This window comes from Arvicola amphibius, chromosome 12, assembly GCF_903992535.2.
Source record: "Arvicola amphibius chromosome 12, mArvAmp1.2, whole genome shotgun sequence".
NCBI lineage: Eukaryota > Metazoa > Chordata > Mammalia > Rodentia > Cricetidae > Arvicola > Arvicola amphibius.
This window is the reverse complement of record NC_052058.2, coordinates 6001045-6025463: the sequence shown is the minus strand read 5'-3', so window position 1 is coordinate 6025463 and position 24419 is coordinate 6001045. Positions and strand designations below refer to the sequence as shown.

Genomic DNA, 24419 nt, shown 5'->3' with positions numbered 1-24419 from the left:
GGAAACCACAAGCCCACAAGAGAGGGTCATGTTTCTTCGTAAATTAAGGCACTGACAGGAAATTTCTTAGGTAAAAGGCTGCATAAGAATTTCTTGCCATTTACAAAAAGAAATGTTGTCATCCCTAAGTGGTCTGCATCCAGGCTCAGTTAGGCGACCCCCGAAAAGTCGAGGACATATTCCTCCAAGCTACATGACTACCAAAGCATTCCGATTCCTTCAGAGGCCTTATGGCACATTAGGAAAGAGGGGGAGGGAAACAGTCCGGGCACGAAAAGGCATCAACACTGCCTATCCACCACTCCCATCCAGTGGACAGCCCATGAGTCCCCAGAGTGCTGCCGCCGCAGGACTCCAACTCCCGGGATGTAAGGTGACCAGATGGATGTGTCTATTTGCTTCCCTTCGAGCACATCATACCCAACATTTAAATGCTACCAGCAACAGTCCCAAGAGCCTAGAGAAGCCCTGCCCTGTGGCTACACCTCACACTCTTCCCAAAGGGAGCTACTTCATGTTCTCAATGACAGCTATCTCTTCACCGGCACACTGAGGGGTCAGGCCGTTCAGATAGATGCTCTCAGCCTTCAGCAAGGGAGGCAAGACTTCCCTCTCGCTGGTCAGGTGGTTCACGGACAGGGTCCTCCTACAAGGAGTCAGTTCCTGGCTGTGATTCCCCGCCAGCTCTGCGGAGAGCTTCCGTTTCACGGATGTGGCGCGCTGGAACTTGTCATAGATCTCCACGCTCAGCCGCCTCCTTGTCTCCTTGAACTCGGCTGTGACGTTGGCTGTCCACTCGGCGGCATGGGCTCTGAACTCTCCCACCTGGAGTATGGAGGCCAAGAAGAGAGAGGAAGCCATCAACACAGGGAGCTACATCTTGTATAGTTCTTGTCTTATTTGGGAGATTTACTGAGAAGGTGTCTATCTTCTGACAGAGACAGTGTGACTAGCAGCCATCCGGACAGAACAAGAGTCAAATTCCTGCAGAGAGTGCTCTAAAACATTACAAACATAAACATAAGGAATAAAATTATATATTTCTAATGCCCTAGACATGCTTGTTTTTTTATGCACGAGTCCTGTTATAGAAACATAAAATGCTAAGTCAGGTGCAGTAGGGACATGTGACTTGTAATCCCAGAACTGAGGAGGAATTTAGGTAGATCCCTAAGGCTTCCTGGCCAGCCAGTCTAACCTAGTTAGAGAGCTTTGGGCCAGTGAGACATTGTTTCAGAAATGAATGAATGAATGAATGAATGAATGAATGTAGAAGGTACCTGAGGAACATGTGAGGTTGACCTCTGGCCTCCACACCTGTGCATACACATATATGCTCATACGCGAAGACATTGCAAATGTTATAAAAGAAAAAATCTCTTAATGTGCCCCCCAATCTTTGGGGTATTGTCTATTGCTTCCATCTGCCCATAGCTTTGAAGACTTAGATGTAGAAGAGGTAACTATAGAAGCGGCAGTGTTAAGGAAGAGTCGGGCACGCTATCCCAGGTGACATGGTGGCATCTGGTAGCTGTGCAGCTGTGAGCTCAGATGTAACCTAGGGTTTAGAGCTCAGACATACTGCATGACCTTTGGGTCCAACCTTGTGTCGCCACTTAGGACCTAGCAGCATGGCTGAGGCTATTAACGTCACCAACCACAGAGACCTTACCGCAGGGGGAGCCATTCTCTTTCCATGGCTAAACACCCTTCCTAAGTTTTAAGTGCCTACAAACCAAAGGACCCACGCCATAGCCTAAGCCACTTACAAGTCTTCGACAGCTCTGTGTGCATGTTTATATGCTAAAACAGAAAAAGGAACAGACTTTGAGGGGCTCTGCCATCTCCTCCTTAACTAGCCAAGTTTCATCATGGAAGAATCTCTTGTGGTGCGTGTACAGGGACAGCCTACCAGGAAGCTGTGCCTGCGTCCAGCCTCACCATCCTGGGTGGTCACTTAGGGCTTACGTTGCTTTGGTTCTCCCTTGCCTGCCAAGCAACAGAAGTTCTGTGGGTACCTAAAGTACAATGGTATATGTGGAGCATGACGGGACCTTCGCGCACAGAACTCATGGCAGCTAGGACTGCCTGCACAACACCTGCATGTGATCAAAGCAGCCCAAACCTCAGCAGGGAGCAGGGGGGGTCTCAGAGAGTTCTGTTCCTAGCTGAGGAGCTATTAGTGATTTGGTGGCTGCTGGGTGAATAGGGGGAGTGTCAACTTCCTCCATGCATGTGCTCCCCCAAGAGGCTCTTTGTGCTCCAGTAGAGGTATGCCCATTCACAAACAAACAGCACTAAGTGGACTTGGTGTGTTTCAACAAATGAGCACATGTTACTGGGGGGAGGGGAGAAGTAGTGTGGGGTGGGTGGGGAGAAAACAGAGTAGGTTTGATCCAAACATAATATGTGCGTGAATGGATATGAACTAAAATATGTTTTAGGAAGGAAGTGATGGATTGCTATCTCGGTCTGCCTCTGGTGAGGGCAAAGGTGAAGCTGGGAAGATGAAAGGTGCTTGGTGTAGCACACCAAGTAACTTCAGACATAAGGTTAGCCCTGAGGCAGCAGCTCAGTGCTTACAAGCTAAGAGTGCAGCTGAACCTACAGATGGGGACTGTCACACACAGTTCCCTCTCAAGTAAGAGTGAATGATTAAATTGCACCCTGATTTTGGTGGGAGATGGCTGTTGGGTTTTGTCAGCTTGATAGAAGTTACAGTCTTCTGAGTTTAGGCAACCTCGTTTGAGAAAACGCCTTTATTGGATTAGCCTGTGGGCAAGCCCATAGGGCATTTTCTTGATTGATGGTAGATGGAGGAGGGCCCAGACCACTGTAGGTGGTTCTGCCCCTGGGCAGGTGGTTCTGGGGACTCTAAGAAAGCAGGTTGAGCAAGCCATGGGAGCAAGTCAGCAAGTAACCTTCCTCTATGATCTCTGCTTCAGTTCCTGCCTTGGCTTCCCTTCGTGGTGGACTAAAAGGTGTAAGCCAGGCAAATCCTTTCCTCCCCAAATTGCGTTTGACCTTGGTGTCTATCACAGCAATAGAAAGCCAACTGGGACTGGGGTGCTCTCGGGCTAGCAAAGCACAGGTAGTTTCTGTTGGTGAGAAATCCATCCACTCAGATTTGCTTCCCAATGAATCTTACACCCAGGGGTAAATCACCATCCACAGTTCACATGATGCTCCATTTCCTAAGCAGCTGTCTCCTTGCCCAGGCTAATTGCACATGAAATCACAGTCCCCATCTTCTCCGAGTCCAGAGCACCTGCTGTCTGACACAGTAAAGTGCTTTTTATGAATGCATACTGTCCTGGGGTTTTTAAATAACACATTTAACATGGAAAGCCAGAAGATCTAGTTTCTCTGCAACTTCAATTTAATTTTAAAGACAAAGTATAGCTTAAATATTAAATGTCTACATTAGTAAGGTCTTAGATGAAATAGTTTTTGTTTTCTAATGTGTTTATTATTCTAGTTTACTTCAAAGTCAACAGTCCTAATAGAAGTTTAAAACAAAATGTTTGCAACAAGGTTTCTGTGCACAGTCTCCTGGGACCCTGAATCCTGACCTGAGGTTCAGGGTCCCCTTCAGCTTTCCAAGTATATGGTGGATTATAGGCATGCCTCCTGGCTGGGCATGGTGTAATATTTGAAATTTATTATAAAATGAGAATAATAATTATTCATAAACTAAAACAATTACACCTGATCATTTCTTCTATTGCTGATGATTTTATGGAGGAAGCTGCCTGCTCTATTTCACAATTCATAATTATCCAACAGTAAAACCAGCAAGTATTAGTCTACTCTTTGATAAGTTTTTCCTAGGAGAAATTTAATATAAACACTAATATAATAAAGAAAGAAAACTAATCTACATTTTCTGTTTAAATGAGTGTCTGTGAATGCAAGAGTCAGATATGAAGCTGGGCAGTGGTGGTGCACGCCTTTAATCCTAGCACTTGAGAGGCAGAGGCAGGTGGATCTCTGTGAGTTCGAGACCAGCCTGGTCTACAAAGTGAGTTCCAGGACAGAGAAAGGCTATCTAGAAAACCAAAACCCAAACAAACAAGCAAACAAAACAAACAAACAAATACAAGAATCAGATATGACATCTAACTTATTTCCATAGTCCAAAAGGCCACTACTCTACTACTCTACAAGAAGATTCTTCCCCTTTTCCTAGGTAATGTGTTCTCTCTCTCTCTCTCTCTCTCTCTCTCTCTCTCTCTCTCTCTCTCTCTCTCACACACACACACACACACACATCTTAAAAACAGATTTCTTACAATGAATGTTACACTTTGCTTATCAAAAGTCAACTGTTAATTTTTCCTTCCTTCCTTCCTTTTATTTTTTAAGACAGTATTTCTCTGTACCTTTGGAGCCTGTCCTTTAACTTGCTCTATAGACCAGGTTGGCCTTGAACTCACAGAGATCCGCCTGCTTCTGCCTCCCCAGTGCTGGGATTAAAGGAATGCACCACCACTGCCTGGCAACACTTTTCTTTATGATACTGGACTTAGGAAACATAGCTCCTAAGCTTTGAAATTATGGAGGAAAAAACCAAATCAAAGCATGCATATGAAAGAAAAGTTATTCCCAGCCCTTCAGAAAAAGATTAATTTGTTCCCATTTCTAAAGAAAGGAAAAAAAAATAAATGGTGGCATTTTTATATAACTGTATCACAACATAGTCATTAACCAACAAATAACAGTGACCTAAAGTACAGAATCATTTTAACACTGATCAAACATATATCCAAGAAGTGAAGGTTCTGTGGGTTTTTTTTGTTGTTGTTGTTTTTTTAGAGCCTGTCCTGGAACTAGCTCTTGTAGACCAGGCTGGCCTCGAACTCACAGAGATCCGCCTGCCTCTGCCTCCCGAGTGCTGGGATTAAAGGCGTGCACCACCTAGGAAGAAAGGAGCGAGAGGGGGAGAGAGCGAGAGAGCGAGAGAGCGAGAGAGCGAGAGAGAGAGAGAGAGAGAGAGAGAGAGAGAGAGAGAGAGAGGAGAGCAAGAGAATGAGAATTCAGTTTGGGACACAACCATCCACAGCTCCAGTTCCAGGGATCAGATGCCCTCCTTCGACCTCTGTGGGCACTGCATTCACGTACACATATGTGCGTGGAGGCAAAATACCCATACATACAAAATACATAAAATCTCTAAAGAATTTCAAAGAAGCTCCCCAGGACATCAAATAATTAAGAATTTTTTTTTGTTGTTGTCTGAAATGTTGATATTTGTGACATTCTGGAGAATTAAAATGAATTTTCATGTATTAAGTTGGTTTGGTTTTGTTGGACTTTTTTTTTAAAGGTCTTAGAGCAGCTGAAATAGCACTCCCTCTCCCTTAGACATAGCAGTGCACGTCACCTAGTGACGGAGCTGGAGAGCACACTGCGGTCCTGAACGGTCACCACGGCTGCTCCTCAGTGTGGGCATTCACTGCAGAGCCTTCTCATTGTGTACGGTCAGCCCCATCCTTGTCTATACACTCTGCGCCCATTGCCTGGCATCTTCCCCTAGCTTGCCTTTGTTCCTCTGCACTCCCGTCTTCTCTCTTTCCCTGGATGATCATGTCTTGTTTGTCAGTGATCACATTTTCTGATACCTCTATTTCCAGGTCAGCCCTCCCCTAGACACGCGGTCCATCTAACTGACTGCTCCGTGAGCACCTCACTCTGGATGACATGAAGGGAACACAGATTCACATCACCCCCATGACACGGCCGAACTTTTCAAGCTCATGTTTGGGGCTCCACACCATCCCAGCACTTGTAGGCACTAAGCTGCCCAAGTCAGACATTGTCAGCATCCTGCCTGCCCTCCTAGTACACCTGCGGTTCCTACAGATCCACTGTCTCCTTCATACCAGCACCCACCCCCACGATGTCTCCAGCCTCCCTTTCCCCAAACACATTCTCCACCCCAGCAACCGAGACATTCTTTAAGAGTCTACGTCTTCCAAGGACCTCATGCCATTGGGCTTGCCCGCCTCTCCAGAGCCAACTCTAAGCAGCCGCCCTCACCAGCTCTTCTCCCAGGAACCCTGAACAGGCCACCACACCTGCTTTGCCTCCTAGACTTGCCAATCCCTCAGTCCAGAGAATAATGTTTCTCCGTCCTATCCTCTGGGATAGTTCCTGCTCACAGGGAACTGAATATCCTCATGAAAGTCATTTCCCAATCGCCTAGAATGCAATCTGATCATCATCTGTTCATTCCTGGGCTACTCTGTACACTCTGTCCTCCCCTCCCTGAGCTCTCGGTACAACTTGTTACAATCGTTGGTTTAATTTGCTTATCTGGCTTCATGACCAGTGACAGGTTCTGCCTGCTGGGTCCTGTTGGTTATTTCCAGAAAGGTCTATGCATGGAGAATCCAGCCAGGGCCAGCAGGACAAATCGGGTGAACAAATGGCAAACTAGTCATCACAGTCTCTCTATATAATCAGGTCAAAGGGCTTCTGCTTCCTCAATCTGACCAGGCGTCTTGTTCCTCCCTGCAAGGAGAGGCAGCCTGTGGGGAGCACTCCTGCCTAGCCAGATACACACAGCTAAGGTCTAGCATGTGTTTCTCAGACCTAGTTTCTACGTTTCCAGTTATGGAGCTGAACGGAGGCACCTAGGTCTGCAGAGACTCCTCCATCCTTACCACTCCCCTCTCCATTGTCACAGCTCCAGCAGCTCTGCTGGAGCAGAGTCTGCTATTGGCCATTGCTATACCTTCCCCATGTGGGCTGGCAAGGGTCTCCTAGGGATTTTCCAGAGAGGATTTGAAGCCAGAAGAGTCATTCTGAATGTGGGTGGAACCACACTATCAGGGGAGGGAGCTTTGGGGACAGATGAAGTACAAGGTGAGAGGACAAAGCCAGATGGGCTCCAGCATGCAACTCTGTGCTTCCTGATTGTGGGAGCAAAGCAACCAGACGCCTCACACAGCCCTGCTATTGTGCCTTCCCCACCCCCAGACTGAGGTCAAGGAAAACCTATCCCTCTTTAAACTTCTTCTTGTCAAGTAATTTGTCATACCTGGAAGAAAAGTAACCCATACACAGTCCTTATCGGATGCATCCCCCAAATGGAAGATGAGCAACTCTCCCTTTAGAGAACCATCGTCTTCCTTGGCCCCTATGGACGCGTGCTTAGAATCTGAGGTCTTTGGAGGCTGCAGAGCACCTGCAAAAGCAGAATGCTGGCTACTTTCTTTTGCAGCTGTGGTCCAAAGCCTATGTCTTCTGTTCTTTGTGTCTAAGGCCCTTAGAAGAGCAACAATGTATTTTAAAAGCAAGCACTTGCAGTATTTTACATCTTTAGGGTAAATTTCCCAAAATGCCTGGTTGACAGACTGCACTAAGAGGACAGCTCTTTTGTATGTTTACAATTTAGAAATTGTACAGGTGTCTCCTCAGTGCTCCCGGGGGTATTTATCACTCCATTGGTTCCCATCACAGATGAGGCAGACTCCTCGAAAGCTGAAGGTGTAGCCTCTGTTTCCCCAAACACTCTACAAGGCAACATCTACCATTGTGCTTGGAAAGTAGTAATTCAGAGAAATGCACTCATTCCCCACCTCCATGGGAATGCTTCAGCATCATGTACACTTCAGAACTAGTGAGAAGCTGCCGACTGTTGTCAGACACAGACAGGCATCCTGCTATGTGGACACCAGGTCCTCCACCGTGAGGCTGACATTTGCATGATCTCTGAGAGAGTGTGCCCTAGCACAGCCCAAAGACAAGGCAACCCAGAAAGCTGGCCTTCTGATCATTTGCTGAGTACAACCTAACCATCAGAACCAATTTTAACAGTACAGAATGTTCATGTCCTGTGACAAAGGCCAGTAAAATAACAAAACATTTTCTGATCAAGAGTTTCTGTCAAAGACAGAAAAAAAATCAGCATATGATAACTCATACAATATATACACAGTAGCAATAAATATCACATAAGTTATCACTGCTTTTTGAGATGTCTACTGCCTCTAGGAGCTATTTTCTACTATTAGGAGGTTAAGTACTAAATAAACTTATTTTAAAACTAATTATTACCATATATGATAATGAATATAAACAAAAGTATTAAATTATATAAAATGGTAACTGGGTTCTAATGTTAATGTACCGAGTGTTGGGATTCGCGTTGCTCCTCGGAAGGGATAAGATTTTTGGTGTAGTGCTCTTTTCTTTTCAATTGCCCCTTGGTGCCAGTATCTGTCAGATGAGAAATACTGCAGAGCCAGCTTCAAACAAACCCTGGCAGCAGAGTCCACGGATGCTTTTCTTTTGCTCAGTACAACTGAAGCTCCAGAACTGGACACAGGGTCCCTGGGAATCTATCTGGCCAGGATATCAAGGCACAAATCCACGACTTGTGGTTTTTAATGTTTAATTTTTAATGATATAAAGCAAATAAAAATGACTGACTCTGAGCCCAGATTTCTGAACTGTAACTCAGTCTTGTCTACTACCGTGAATGTATTGCCCTTCACTCCGGGCTGTGAGAAGATCCCTGGTCTGCTTCTGTGGCTATCTACATGGATGCATTGCTCAACTTCTCTCGTCTGCCAGTCTTCACCAGAAGGCAGAAAGCCCAACATGGTTTACGGGAACTTTCCAGTCTTGGAAATGATTTTCAAATTAAGCTATTGAAGAGTATGGTCTTTTTAGGTGTTTGTGTAAAGAGACCATTTTTCTTCCATACAGATCTACAAACTACCAGGTGCATGCTTTCCCTAGTTAGTAGAACCCTTTTCTGGAAGGTGGGAAAGAGAATCTGTTTTAGAGAGGCAGAGAGTCGGGTCCATTTCTAAAGGTTGGGCTCCTATGTTTTCTTTGCCTTCTAATCTACTTTTTAAGCCACATTTCTGTGAAGAGAAAATTTCCCATCCTGCCCTTTATTTCCTCTTCCTTCTGATTCCCATTGCTGGGAAGGGACTTTCTCATGGGAAGCAATTGTTCCAACATAGCTACAGCACTCATTTTTACTAAGACACTCAGAGTAAATTTAATGGAAAAGATATCTTCTCCACAAGGCAATAGTCATGGTCTTCCAACCAGCATTACACTGTTGGATCTCAACCCAGGTTGCTTCACGTAAACTCTCCAGTATTAAACAGAGCTGTCTCATGAGTCTTGTTTTTGACACAGGTTAGTAACTAGTCACCAAGAAACTGGGCACCACTTCATTTCAGCCACGCAGTCTCTGTACTCTACACTAATGGGAAGTTCAAAAATTTAGAATACCTCCAAACAAACTTGTTTACTCACTTTGATCAAATAACAAACAATTGGGTAATTTAGAGCCAATCTTACATCATATTTTCATATCTTACATCATATTTTCATATCTTACATCATATTTTCATATCTTACATCATATTTTCATATCTTACATCATATTTTCATATCTTACATCATATTTTCAGTGGCTGCCTCAATTATGTCACTCAATGTCAAAATATTCCAAAACTCGGTCCCCCTAACCGCATCATCAAAGGCTCTGTGCTGCCTCTTGGAGTCCTCCGCTCTGGTGCTCCACCCCTGCAGCACAGTTGCCCAGTCATCTGCACCTTTTAGATTCTATAATCTTTTGGGTTCCAGTCATGAAGATGGGAACCCAAATCTGCCACTAAACTCTCTCCAAAAAATGAGTACCCCAGTTACAGGATTGTCATCATCTGCAGCCGCTTCAGACGGAATATGTGGTGTGTGGGAACATGGCAAGCATCTTTGGTAGCTTGGATCAGAATGAAGCCATGTTTATTTTTCCCCACAAAGCCCCTTCCATCAGCTGTTCCGCTGACTCACTGCCATCCAATGCTCACTCCGTGTGTACAGAGCCATTTCCTTCCCTCCCTCCTCATCCTTCTTTCCTCCTTTCCTTCCCCACCCTCGTCTCTCTCTTCCTTTCTTCCTTTCCAGTCTTTATAATGCTTCCCTGGTCATCTTTCCCCTACACAGCCTATCCTGTGTCTTATCTAAATTATATCCTTATTGGTTTTTCTTCCACTTCCCTAATGATCTTTTAGCATGTCAGGTCAGCCAGTTCCTCTCTCCTGGAATATCAGTTGATGAACAATTTCTCCCTGTAAGTCTGAACTCTGTTCAGTTATCAGTACCCAGTTCAAATACAGGACATTAGCCCTATTTCTGGGGCTCTAGCCCCTGCCTGCTGTTGGTGTAGGCAGAGTAACACAAAACCTCTTCCTGACAGCAAGTCCTCAAAGTCCAACATGGAAGACTTGGTAACAAGCATGCAGGAACCTTCATCATCATGAACAGAGTTAAGCAGGCCTCCCTAGACCTTGACCAGAAGTCTTCCTGTTCCCTTAGATGGTGAGATCATAAAGTAAGTACTTTTCCCAGCACTCAGCTGCTCAGAGACCTTAATGCATCGAGGAAAGTTAAGTATTAAAAGCAGCCAGCTGGGCTGAAAACATCCCTCTGGTTCAATGTGTAAAAATAATCGGAAGCCTACTTTGCGTTCCATTTTCAGAGACTGCCAAGATGTAATTCCTAACAATTAGCTTTATTCAGTTTCTGAAGTATTGACATTTCATTTTATTGCTGAACAGCACTGTTAAAAAGAGCAATTTAAATTGTCTCTTTACCAACCAGGTTAAAAAGCCCTCCCAAACCCAAAAGGAGCACTCAAGTGTTACATTATTCTGACAGAATGGTATGCAATTTTGCCCCCACTGGTTCAGGAGAGTTTATATAATACTCATAAAGTCTCCTTACCCTAAATTACCTGTTATACTTAGTAATTCTTGAGCTTATCAACAGCAAACAAATGAATACAACACATACAAATTGATAACAATAGCATGAGTTTTTGTTTTCAGTACTGAGGTTCTCCCTGATGCTCTATAATTGGGCTTTCTGTAGCACCCTGTTTTAGGGAGTTACCCAACTTATACAACACCTTACTGCATTGCACAAACTGAGATATTTAACAATATAAGACAGTTGAAAGCAATTGTGTATGATTTATGAAAATTCTACTCTAATGTGATTGAAGTGTAGGTAGACATTAGATATTTACTTAACTGTGAGTTGATGCAGAAACTGTGTCAGCACCACAATGAGTGGGTTGGGGTGGGGAAGAGGGATAAGAGGTATTGTTCTCTTCATTGTCTACATTCTTAAAGGCTTGCAGAAAATGCCAAGCCAAAAGTAATGACCGGTGAGGGAGTTGATTTAAACCTACAGGCATTCATCCTGACGTGTATCTATTTAATTTGAATGAATAAATTGAACATTTAATACTATCTCAAGATACATTCAGAAAACCCAGACTTAATACCAGTTTACCCCCTCTCTATAAAGAGTATTTAGTACTCACCACAAGGACATGGGAATAGTCCACTAAACATGTGTTTTTTTCTTATCCCTTGCTCTACCTTTCGCATACACTGTATCCCCAAAGAGAAGTGGAAGAGAATTAGCTAACTGTCAATCAATGCCCAGGGTTTGGAGAGGTCCCCTGCATGAAGGGAAAATCAACCCAATGATGGAGGAGAGTTATCTGTCTGTTACTTTCACTGGTTAATTAATAAAGAAAACTGTCTTGGCCCTTTAAGAGACAGAAAATTAGGTAGGTGGAGTAGACAGAACAGAATTGTGGGAAAAGGGGTAGCAGGCAGTGGGGAGACACTTCAGGAGTCTCCATGCTTCTCCTCTCCGAGATGGACGCAGGTTAAGATTTCTCTTGGTAAGCCACACCTCGTGGTGCTACACAGATTACTAAATATGGGTTAAAGGAAGATGTTAGCATTAGCCAATAAGAGGCTGAAACTATGGGCCAGGCAGTATTTAAATGAATACAGTTTCTGTGTAATTATTTTGGGTAAAGCTAGCCGGGTGGCGGGACACAGCCCACCCGCCCCTTCCTTCTACAGATTGGCGCTCCAACGTGGTGACTAAATCCACTTAAAAACCTGAGAGGGCTTTAAATAAAGGAGAGAGAGAGTTTAACACAGCTTTTTGCTGTTTGCCTGGACGTGCTGTAGAGAGATTTCCTGTTTCGGCAATAGCGGCAGAGAAAAAGCTGAGTCATTTTAAAACGCTGCTTCCTGGTGCTGTGCCGCCAGTGCGAACTCTGGCTTTAAAGCATTTCAGTGGCTTTTATGGACTGGATGTTTGTGTGCCTACTTGGGATCGGAAAGAAAGTGCTCTGAGACCATGCCAATGGCTCACTGCTCCCCGCCTGCACCTGGGCAGATGGCGGAATCAGGCTTAGGCAAGCGGGAGAGCATGGCGGATTTCTGCCGATGTTTCCAGGCTACGCGGTGCTCTGCGCGTCAGATTTGGCTGTAACTTGGATGAAAAGAGTTTCTGTGCTGCACGCTCAGTCTCAGAATTAAACTGCTGAGTGCGGCTTCAATGTCGACTGCTGTGTGCCTGGAACTGTGTGCGGCTCAGGGGCACCAAATGACTGAGGCAGGAGCGGCTTTGGCTCTGCTCCGCCATGCTGAACTGTACTGATCTCAGGCAGGATCTATCGTAATTACCATGATAACAGCGCAGTTAAGGTTTAGACTTGGCTGGAAACATGCGGTACCGTATTACCTCTACACGGCGCAACTTAAGTTTTTAAGTGCTTAACCATTTAAGAAGTGCTCCTGGATAGTAAAAAATTTACAGATTCACAATAGGAAAGATTCAGACATAGAAGGCCTTTAAATGGCTCACAATGTTGGATGACTATACGTAGGCTTGAGAGAGGAAAAAAATAAATATATAGAAAATAAAGTTAATGCCTTAAAAAAGGGTAAAGTCTTTAAAGAGACAGAGTACAGATAGTTATAGATTAAAAGAAGTAAAGTGATAGAGTAAAAATAAGCCACGTAAAAATGGAAAATTCACAGAGTCTGGATTATGTATTTTATTGTGTTTTCTTTGAAATTTTTGACTGTAAAGGAGCTAAATACAGAGAGACATTTCATTATATGGGCTGCCAGGCTAGACCAAAATGGACATCTTTTTTTTTTTCAATATTTATTTATTTATTATGGATACAATATTCTGTCTGTGTGTATGCTTGCTGGCCAGAAGAGGGCACCAGACCTCATTACAGATGGTTGTGAGCCACCATGTGGTTGCTGGGAATTGAACTCAGGACCTCTGGAAGAGCAGGCAATGCTCTTAACCTCTGAGCCATCTCATCTTAACGGTATGACTTCAGAATTTGGATCTAAGAACATGATGCTTTGGAAAAGAGTTTCTTCTTTTGTTTTCACAGAGGACGAGACTCTGTGGATTGCTTCTATCCCAATATGGTATGATAGACCACGCCCTCCTGAAAGGTTGCTGTGAACACCCTCAAAAAATTACTTCGCTCAACTGCCGACTGAGATGAACCTAGCAGACAGGTTATACCATAAAAGACCTAAATAACAACGCCCCCATTCAGCAGGAAGCAGTTTGGAGAGAAATAACTGTGCCCATTTTCCCAAATAGTGTTTATAAATGTTCTTTTACATTTAAAGGGGGATATGATATAGAGATGAATAATTTGCAATGGTATGGATTTTAAGGTCAATCTGTTATATGTATATGTATTTCTGATCTTGATTAAGCTATTTTGATTGTGTAGTTCATTTTAAAAACTGTAATGTATAATTAGGAAATATAGGTTGTTAATGGATAATCATCGATAATAGTCAAGCTTGTAGTCATGTTAGTTAGATTTTCTAGATATATAGAGATATACTTTAGATAAATAGGCATTCTTCATATCTTTCAATAGTCAAACTTGTAGTCATGTTAGTTAGATTTTCTAGATGTGCATAGATATATTTCAGATAGGCATTCTTCATATCTTTCAAAGACTGCAGAATATGGCATTTAATGTTTTAATAAATTAGGTTTTTCATGACAATGAGACACGTCTGCTCCTGGCAGCACCAATCTACTTCGAGAGGAAGATGGGCATCGAAGAGGCTACTTATGGAGTTTGTTAGCCATTTGGGCAAGAAACTGCTCTTGCCTGGACTGTTGCATAAACTGGACACAAGGAACCCACAGAAAGAGGACTGCTGAACTTGCCTAAAGGTGAGATGGCCTTTTGGGGTTCCTGATTCATTAAAGAGTCTGTGAGACATTCTGCAGGACACAGCAGAAAGTGACTAAACTGTCTTTGGAATTTCCTGCTTCATGGAAATGTCTGCTGGATACTTATGGGCCTGTAGGCTGAAGATGGATGCCCCAACGGTACAGAGGAACTTTGGGTGACTGTCCAGGCAGCGAATTGTCTCTGTCATTTCTAGAGGTTGACAGTTGCATATTTCTTGCTTACTTAGGTAGTATTATATCCTTCTGGAGTCTTTGATGGAGTTGAAGAATAAATAGATAGTTATAGCTTTCCTTAGTTATGATAAAAGATAAAATAGATTTAAATATTGTAACTGTAATACTTGCTTGATAACTGTTTTGTTATATGTAATTTTGCTATGTTAAAGTTAAAGCCTTTCTTTTTTGTTTAAACAGAAAAAGGGGAAATGATGGAGGAGAGTTATCTGTCTATGTTACTTTCATTGGTTAATTAATAAAGAAAACTGTCTTGGCCCTTTAAGAGACAGAAAATTAGGTAGGCAGAGTAGACAGAACAGAATTGTGGGAAAAGGGGTAGCAGGCAGTGGGGGGACACTTCAGGAGTCTCCATGCTTCTCCTCTCCGAGATGGACGCAGGTTAAGATCTCTCTTGGTAAGCCACACCTCGTGGTGCTACACAGATTACTAAATATGGGTTAAAGGAAGATGTGAGAATTAGCCAATAAGAGGCTGAAACTATGGGCCAGGCAGTATTTAAATGAATACAGTTTCTGTGTAATTATTTTGGGTAAAGCTAGCCGGGTGGCGGGACACAGCCCGCCCGCCGCTTCCTTCTACAACCCAAGACTGCCAAGTGCTGGGTTTCAGCCTGAGATAGGAAAGACGGGCAACTCTAGAAGGAGCCAGCAGAAAGGACTGGAAACCAAGCAGCAAGTGGGCATCCCTGTGGGGAGGTGGCACTGGGGACAGTTCAAAATCAGCTACATACAGAGAGGCTGATGCAGTAAGAAGCAGAGAGTTACAGGCATTGGGTGTTTTACCCTAGACAAAAAACAAGTTACAGATATTGAAAGGTGCCGGCTGGATGGTTTTATATAACTTGACACAAGCTAAATTCATCTGGGAGAGGGAGCCTCCATTAAGAAAATGCCTCCATAAGATCAGGCTGTAGGCAAGCCTGCAGAGCATTTTTTTAATTAGTGATTAATGAGGGAGAACCCAGCCCATTGTGGGTGGTGCCGTATCTGGGCTGGTAGTCCTGGGGTGCTGTGGAATAATGCTCCTGGACACTGTAAAGATTTGTCACTCATATAGGTTTGATAGAATGTTGATTGGACAGTAGCTAGGCAGGAAGTATAGGTGAGGTGACCAGACTCGGAGAATTCTGGTAGAGAAAAGGCAGAGATGTAGTCACAAAACAGATGCAGAGGAAGCCAGATGAGAATGCCTTACCAAGAAAAGGTAACAAGGCACGTGACTAAACACAGATAAGAATTATGGGTTAATTTAAGTTGTAAGAGCTAGTTAGTAATAAACCTGAGCAACAGGCTGAACAGTGTTTCTGTGGGTTTTTGTTTGTTTCTTTTGCCAACTTGACATGAGCTTGAGTCTGGGAAGAGAGACCCTCAACTGAAAATACTTCCATCAGATTGCTGTAGACAAGTGATTGGGGACATTTTCTTCATAATGACTGATGTGGAAGGGTCTAGACTACTGTGGGCAGTACTACTCGACAGGTGGTCTAGGGCAGTGTAAGAAAGTAGCCTGAGCAAGCCAGAGGAAGAAAGCCAGTATGTGGCATTTCTCCTGACCTCTGCTTCAGTTCCTGCCCTGACTTCCCTTTATGATGGACTACAACTGTAAGCTAAATAAACCCTTACCTTTCAAAAACAAATATTAAGGTTCAGGATGAATGCTGGTCAAATACAGGGCTCGAACAAGTACAAGAAAACATTTCTGTCACTCTACCCACTCCTTGTTCTTGGTCCATGGAGAGAAACAACCAGGGACACTTTATATATAGGAGTGTGTGCGTGTGTGTGTGTGTGTGTGTGTGTGTGTGTTTGTGTGTGTGTGTGTTGTTCAATGTGGATGTGTACACGCAATTGCATGTGCTTGTGTGTGTGTGTGTGTGTGTGTGTGTGTGTGTGTGTGTGTGTGTGTGTGTGTGTGTGTAGGCCAGGAGTCAGAGTCAGCGCCTTTCTCAGTCTCTAACTGATGCAGGATATACTGGTTACTTTTATAAACTTGACACAAATGAGAGTTACCGGGAAAGAGGGAACCTGGATTGAGGAAATGGCTCCATCGGATTGGCCTGTAGGCAAGTCTTTGGAGCATTTTCTTGGCAAATGATTGATATTGAAGGGTTCAGTCCACTGTGAGAGGTACCATACTGGGGCAGGTGGTCTTGGGTTGTATACAAAAGCAGGCCGAGCAATCCATGGTGAGGAAAAGCTAGTGAATAGTGTCCCTTCATGGTTGATGCTTCAGTTCCTGCCCCCAGGTTCCTGCCCTGCTGGAGCTCATACCTTGCTTCCCTTGTTAATGGACTGACAAGGATGGATAAGGAAATACTTTCCTCCTCAAGAGGCATTTGGTCATGGACTCTTTCACAACAAGAGAAACCTAATTAAGATGCAGAGTTTCTCACTGAACCTGGAGCTCACCAACTTGCCTGGGTTGGCTGGAACTCCACCGACTCTAGTTCCCTAGTACTGGCATTCAGACACATGCCACAGACATAGGCCACCACCATGATAGGCTTTGATGTGGCTGCTGGGGATCCAAACTCAAGTCTTCCATCTTACCAACTGAGCCATCTCCCCAGCCTCTGAGACTCACAGCTTTATTATCCTCTACCTCAAATCTCTGAGAAGAAACTGTAAGTGTTTTTATACCTTAGACATAACCGATGTGGGAAGGGTCCTCCAGCCAGAAACGTATAAGGACATCTTACTGTAGCTATTTGCTACTAGGATTCATGTTTGTCCGTGTTGTTAATTGGAGAAAGAAGACTATAGAAGGGTATAACAAATTCCCAAGGAATATGAGACTCAGTCAATGTTATGAACCCCTGCCATATGAAGTAAATTCAACATTAGTGCATGTGTATGTATGTGTACATGTGTGTGCATGTGTGTATGTGTGTATATGGGCACATGTGTGTGTCTTAAAAGAGGAAGAACGCACAAAGCAATCTATGTTGAAAGTCTGATTTTACACACTATGCTCTCTCAATTGCCTAACATACTATGTACACAATGAATGTTTAATTAAATGTGCCCAAGCAAGGTCTCTGGATAGAAACAGACTGTGGATGGCTCCGGGGAGACTGACTGATGATGTCACGGAGGAGGAGATGAACAATTCAGAGTCCTGGGCAGAACCATGGGCGTGAGAAGGGGTTTGCAACTCAGAAACGTACTTGAACTGGCTGAAGGGAAGAGCCCTGCCCCAACAGAGCTCACACACATGGGACACACAATCACACAGAAAAAGCAAACTGTGATGAAGTAAGATCAAGATGAGGCCAGGCATGACGGCACACACCTGAAATCTTAGCACTTGGGAAGTGGAGGCAGGAGAGTAATAAATCTGAAATCAGGCTGGGCTGCAATATTAAGCATAAGGCCCACTAGGGCCACAGAAGACCCTGTGTCTTACTCAGGGTTTCTATTGTGTGAAGAGACACCATGACCATGGCAACCCTTATAAAGAAAAATAGTTTCAGAGGTTCAGTCCATTTTTATCATGGCAGCAAACAGGCAGACATGGTACTGGAGAAGGAGCCCAGAGTTCTACTTCTGGATCCACAGGCAGCATGAAAAGAACTGTGTATAACTGAGCCTGGTCCGAAGCATCTGAGACCTCAAAGCCCACCTCCACAGTGACACACGTCCTTCAACAAGGCCATACCTACTTCAACAAGGCCACCAAATAGAGCCACTCCCTATGGGCCAAGCATTCAAACACATGAGTCTATGGGGACCATACCTATTCAAACCACCATGCCCTGCATCAAAAAAAAAAAAAAAAAGAGACAAAATGAAGACTTCCAACGAGATCCTGAGAGGAGGGGTGGTTTAGGCTGAGCGCCCGGGACTATTGACTACTGGCAGAGATGGGGCACCGGATCTGTGACCTGAATGGTCCACGGCCAGCAGGGTGACCGGTAGACAGCCGTGGGCTTGAGGCCATGGTTCCACACTGGGAAGAGATGGAACTGATGTGTCATGGAGCCTGGTATATCCAGAGCACTGAGAGAAGAAGACCCTGGAGAATCCCCCAGATAAACCTTCAAGATGGGGCTGAGAAGTAAACAGAACGCAGAGGACAGAAGATTACCAGTTATGTAAAAGATGATTTTCAGAGCCACACAGAATTTTAAAATTCAGAATAAAACTATCAGATTTGAATTTTTTTTTTAAAAAAAATTGCTCTGAGTTGACAGGATATTCTATGGACAAGTAGAACACCTACTGTAATCTATTATCACGTTGTTCTAACACTTAGAGCACAGAACAACAAAGGCAGACTTCTAAGCCCTCAGAGTCCTGTGATCTGGGTGGAATGCAGAGGGCAGGGCAGATGTCCTAGATGGAAAGCCAGAGAGGATCGTCCCCTTCACTGTTCCCAACAGGCTGTGATATGTTATAGGCTATGAGCTCTCAGCAACGGGAAGCAGAATTCTAAATAGAATTCCTGGCATGCTGATTGGACAGACTTGGCCATGGGCATCTTATGTTCCAATACAATGGTTCTCCGAGGGCAGAATACTTAAAGAGCAACTGTGCATTTTTTTCCTTAAATTTTATGCTCTGCTCTGTGATGACAAATGACTTTGCAAGATGCCATATGACAGATATTTTGCAAGAAAAAAAAACCCACCACATATTCTCTCTTCAGAGACATGAGGTCCAAGACACACAGGCTGCTCTTCAATTGTTTTTTCTATGTGTGCATGGGAGGAGATAATTTTTGAATGCACATTTAGAAACGTTACTACTGTATGAGTCCCAATAAAGAGCAGAAAGCTTTGGGAATGATATTTAGTAAGTTTGGAAGAAGATTTTAAGACTGTTTGAAAATCCCTCAACGGAAGACTTTCGACAAATTTGAACTGAACCAGCCCTAAAAGAAACAGCATGATATTGGTGGAGACAGCATTTTCCAATGCCATTTGCACATTTAGCAAACAATGAAATCAAATATTATGTCCCTTTTCACTGCAGTCTGAGTATCTACAGAAATCTCCACTTTCAGACACAACAGCCATTAAGTTAAAAATCAAAATAGCCCTAGAAAGCAAAATTAGAGCTGGGTATAACGGAGTTAAACCAATATCTAAGAATTTACAAATCATATGAAGCACACTGATGTCATTATCAATTTTTACCAAGAAAAACAAAGCTTCTCGATTATGAAAAAGTACGATTAAAATATGTAGAAGCTAGCTCACATTCATTTTGTTAACATTTAGTGATTTGCATTTGTTTTGAAATAATATCTTACCTTTTAGATCAGGGACATAGTAGCATGTTTATGTAATATGCAGATAAACATGGAGAGGCACACATGGAGAGGTCAGTTCCTTTTTCCTGGTAACTTACTAAAACCTGGAGGTGACTGGAGTAGAGAAGTGGACTGATGGGAGTTGCAGACAAAGCAGGCTGTGCTGTGGGAACGCTGGATCGGGTGAACTGAAGGGACCACGGGGCCCATGGATCTGGGTGATGGTGTAGAGACACAGTGTGAGGTAAGAAATTAGACGTGCTGTGACCATGGCATCAGGAAAATCTCTGACACCTGAGCCACAAGGGCGAGGAAGAACAAAATTTAACAAGTGACAAAAGTCTTTTGCCATGAGCTAATGGATGGATGTTGGGTGATGCTTTTCAAAAATGGGAACATCACTGGATGCTATGCAGACAGGACATTGGGGTCTCGTGTGAGTGATGCTCAAGCGGAGATAATAAAGGACAGCTTCATTTACACTGTGTTCCCCCAGTGAAGATGTCTGCAGGAGTGCACAGCCTCCCCAAGATCTCCCTCAGCATCCTCACATTGTGACCTTTGCTGTAGGTCACCACTCACTTGGACGTTGACATCCTAGACTGGATCCCTCACGATGGCCCAATTCTGTCTCATTACCCAACACTATGAACTAAGTTACACTAAGTTACTGTCTTAGTCACCTGGTCCCTCTGGCACCATTCCTTCATCCTTCCAGCATCCTATAAAATTTCCCTTCCTTCAAGTATTACTGGTGTATTTAACTCTATTGGAGTGTGTGTCTCAGCTCCAGGAATCTGCCAGGCTCCTCCCTGGGCTCTCATCACTGTGGGTGGACCCAACATGCTATCTTCTAATCACTGGCATTGATCTCAATGCCTGAAATAGAGAGGTTAAAATTTCAAATCATTATCATACAAACAAATTAGTCTTTAAACTATTCACCGTGATTGGTTGTATAATATCCATTATCAACTTGAGTCAGTGAGGAGTCACCTGGGAGACTCAGCTTTGGCTGTGTGTGTGAGGGAGTTTCTGTAAACAATTAACTGAGGGGAGAAAACAGACACTGAATGTGAGCGGCACCAGCCCATGAGTAAAATGAGGGAAAGGGAAAACCAGTGGCATGCCCAAGAACACACACCCCCTTCTCTGACTCCTCATCCACCAAGTTATGAGCAAGCAGACTCTCAGTGCCACAGAGAGGGGTTTGTCACGATGCCCACCCTTCCTTCCTTTCTGCCTTCCTTCTTCCTTTCCCTTTCCCTCCCTCCCTCCCTCCCTCCCTCCCTCCCTCCCTCCCTTCCTTCCTCCCTCCCTCCCTCCATTCCTTCCTACCTTCTTTCTTCCTTTCCCTTTCCCTCCCTCCCTTCCTTTCTTCCCTTCAGGATGGACTCCATCCCTGAACCACAGGCAAGAACAGATCCTTTTCCCTAAGTCATTTCTGTCAAGTATTTTTATTATAGCAGCAGAAAGGCCCTAATACATCTACTAATGTTTGAACACAGTAGAGGCAGTATAGGGATATTTTACACCTGAAAGCCATTATGTGGAGCCTGTATTCACATCAGCACACTGGAGACTCTATCCCAGGCAAAGTAAATATGGATTCTTTCTCTCTATAGAAGGCACGGGAAAAGTTGTTTCTGCTTTCCTGGCTAAATGAGTCTCTGATAAAGTACATTACCAGCATAGTGCAGATGTCAGCTGTGGCTAGGGTACTTGTGTGAAACACAGGACAGGGTGTGCAAGAGAAGGAGCGCTGGAAGAGCCGGCTCCTCTCGACTGCTCTCCTGCTGCTCCTTGCAGAGGCTTACGCATTCATTTCCAAATCGATGCTCTACTGGTTCTGAAATATTTTTCCCATGTTCTAACTGCACAGCAGCATGCTGAAGGAAATATTCATGAGACCCAGGAGGAAGTAGTTTTCCAACTTCTTTTTCAAAGGAGAAACTGCTTCCAGAAATTTCTCTTCAAAGTAAATTCTGCAGGGACTGAGGATGGCTCAGAGGTTTAGAGCACTGGCTGCTCTTTCAGAGTTCTGTTCCCGGCACCCACAGTGGGGCTCACAACCATCTATTTCCAGAGGATTTGATGCCCTCTTTTGGCCTCTGGAGGCACAGCTGTACATGCAGGAAAAAAATAGCCAAATATAGTAAATAAGTAAAGATGTATGCTTGCTATTACTACATATACATAAAATTAACTTTACAATCAGTAAACAGTTTTGATGATAGTGTTTAGAAATTTTTATACATAGATGATTTGTGTTTGTGCCTTGTACATTATTCACAACTATTGGGAATATTAAATTAATATAGCTCATGATTACTATGTAGAGCAATATATAATCTATACACTATAGGATACAAAACAGTAATAAATATAATGCTATATTAATAACATAAGCATTATTAGATATGCTATGCATAATTTATATTGTTATAGACAGTGGTTTTATATATGATAATCTATATTGTACTGTAACATTTGTTGATATGTAATATAAATCTATCTTGTGTATTGTGGTTATGTTATGAAGCACTGGTCTAGAGAAGCCCCTCTGTCACGATCATGAGTTGGGACAATGATGACTCACACTTTTGTCTCCTTAAGAACAAGTAGAAAGCTTTCAGAGACAATCAGGAATACAAATGAGTAGTCACAGTGGATGTGCACTTTCTAAACCCAGCAGTGTCTCCCACCCTATTTTAATGAGGGAAGGCAGCAGAGAGGGTCTAATGAGGCAGAGTGTTCCTGTACACCGTGCAAGCGCTCCCAGCTGCCATTCACAAGCCAAATATAGCACTGAGAAATTAGTCCTCAGAAATACTGCCTGCTGCCGGGACGGCTCTGTCTGACAAGCACGGGGCTGTGGTCTTCTTTCCATGTCACAGACACGGGAAGAAAAGGGAGAGAATACAGAAGAGGCGACGGGGGCAGGGATGTGGAAAGGGCTAGCTTCTCCCCATAGAAGAGCGGGATTGCATGCACCTAAGCCAAGTGTCCAAGCAATGCCTCGGCTCTGGCTGCGCCCCTGCTGGCTTGTGTGTCTAGAACTTGGGGAAAACAGTGACTCTGAATGTGGCTCCCGGTATCTGGAAGAGAGTCTGGCTGGAACCACGGGCTATACCTTGCCTTTGGTGATCAGAGCTGCCTGCAATAGCCACCCACACCGTATGAGAAGAAAGAGACTCTATCAAGACAGAAAGGAACCTGGAGCCCCCAACCCCCCATCAGTCCTAGAAGACAGGCTGACTTCCACATTTGGTCCTTACAGCAGCACTGTATATATCCGACAACACAATTGGTCTATTTATGTGCCCATATAGCATAGAGCTGAGCAGCACAGAGTCTCTGTTATATCTCGCTGTGGTTATTTTAAGAAGCCTGTATTACAGATAGTACTTCAGGAGCAAGGAATATTCTAGAAGGTTAAGAAAAGCAAGAGGGAGCAATGTCATATCTCCCTCTTCTCCAGGACTTTTTGGATACTGTCTCTTCAGGACTTTTAGACACCATTGCTATTCATCTTTGATGAAAATAAACCGAGCTTCATTCTCTCACACAATAAACCACTGCTTTAGAGGGGGTGAATTTGATGGACATTTTGCCTTGGTCTGATTCTGACGTCTTCAAGGCTTGAAATAAAGCGCAGGGAGGCTTGAGTTATCCCCAAGTTCCCCCTTCACTAAACCCTTAATCTTTTCAGTCTGATGAGCCTGAAACTTGCACTTGTAATTTGCATAACAGAAAACAAGAACTTCCAGGGAAACAGAAGAGAAGCGGGAACTGGGATCCCAGATTCCCTTTCATGTAGTCTAAGCAATTCACCAAACTACCAATTTCTCCAGCAGGCTACCTGTAGGCATGTCCCCCAGTGCACACAGGGCTACACTATCGGTGGGTGGTGATAAATGGTGGCATGAGGAACAGATCAGAGGCAAAACATATAGTCATATAAATCCAAACCCTCTCCTGCCTCATTTAACCATGTCTAGGCAGAAACAAACGTACTACAGGAAAAGCTAAGTAGCGCAGGACTGTATTTATAAATAATAATCATAACTAAAATATTCCATCTTAGACCCCAGCACTAAAGTCATCTAAGGTTACATCTCACCGGCATCAGAATGACTAAAATCAAGAAGACAAATGACAAAGAATGCTGGCTGCCTGGGATGTGAGGAAAGAGAATCCGTATGCAAAGAAGGAAGATGTGTAAACTGGTATGGCCCCATGGAAACCAGTGTGGAAGTTTCTCTAAACACTCAAAGCAGAACTACCTGTGACCCACTCTTGATCACATACCATATGGGTGCTATAATACTCCTACAGCAAGATGTACCTATCCATACTCACTGCTTATAATAGCTGGGAAGTGGATCTGCCCAGATGCCCATTAACTGATGTGTGGATAATGAAGCTGTGGTACATATATACAATGGGATTTCACTTAGGTACAAAGAGAGATGAAATTATGAATTTTCAAAAAATGGGTAAACCTGGAAAGTACTGAAAGATGTAACCTAGGCTCTAAAAGACAAGTATCACATGTTCTCACTTCATAACTGGACTTCAGTTGGACCTCAATGTAGAAATTTTAGACTTCTGTGTTTACCTGGGAATGCCTGCAGAGTCCACAAAATTAAATAGGGGACACTGAGCAGAGGGAAGAGGCCTTCAGTTAGGGAGGGAAATACTTTCTCCAGTGGAAGAAGAGGGATACTTGGTGTGGGAAGGTATAAGTGGATAGAGAAGATGAAGAGATGGGAAAGAATGTTTGCTGTGGGGCAACGTTCTTGTATGCCTTAAAGATTTGCCACTCATATTGGTTTAAT

General features: G+C 43.7%; 1 protein-coding gene across 2 annotated transcripts in view; it reads right to left on the bottom strand.

The window, feature by feature from the left end:
- Positions 1-507: 507 nt before the first annotated feature.
- Kcnk2 (potassium two pore domain channel subfamily K member 2) overlaps positions 508-24419 on the bottom strand; it is a 125907-nt gene continuing 101995 nt past the window's right edge. For both annotated transcript variants that reach the window (XM_038349637.1, XM_038349638.1), the window contains one exon: positions 508-825. In XM_038349637.1, the coding sequence (XP_038205565.1) occupies positions 508-825 (318 nt within the window). The remainder of the gene's footprint in view (positions 826-24419) is intronic.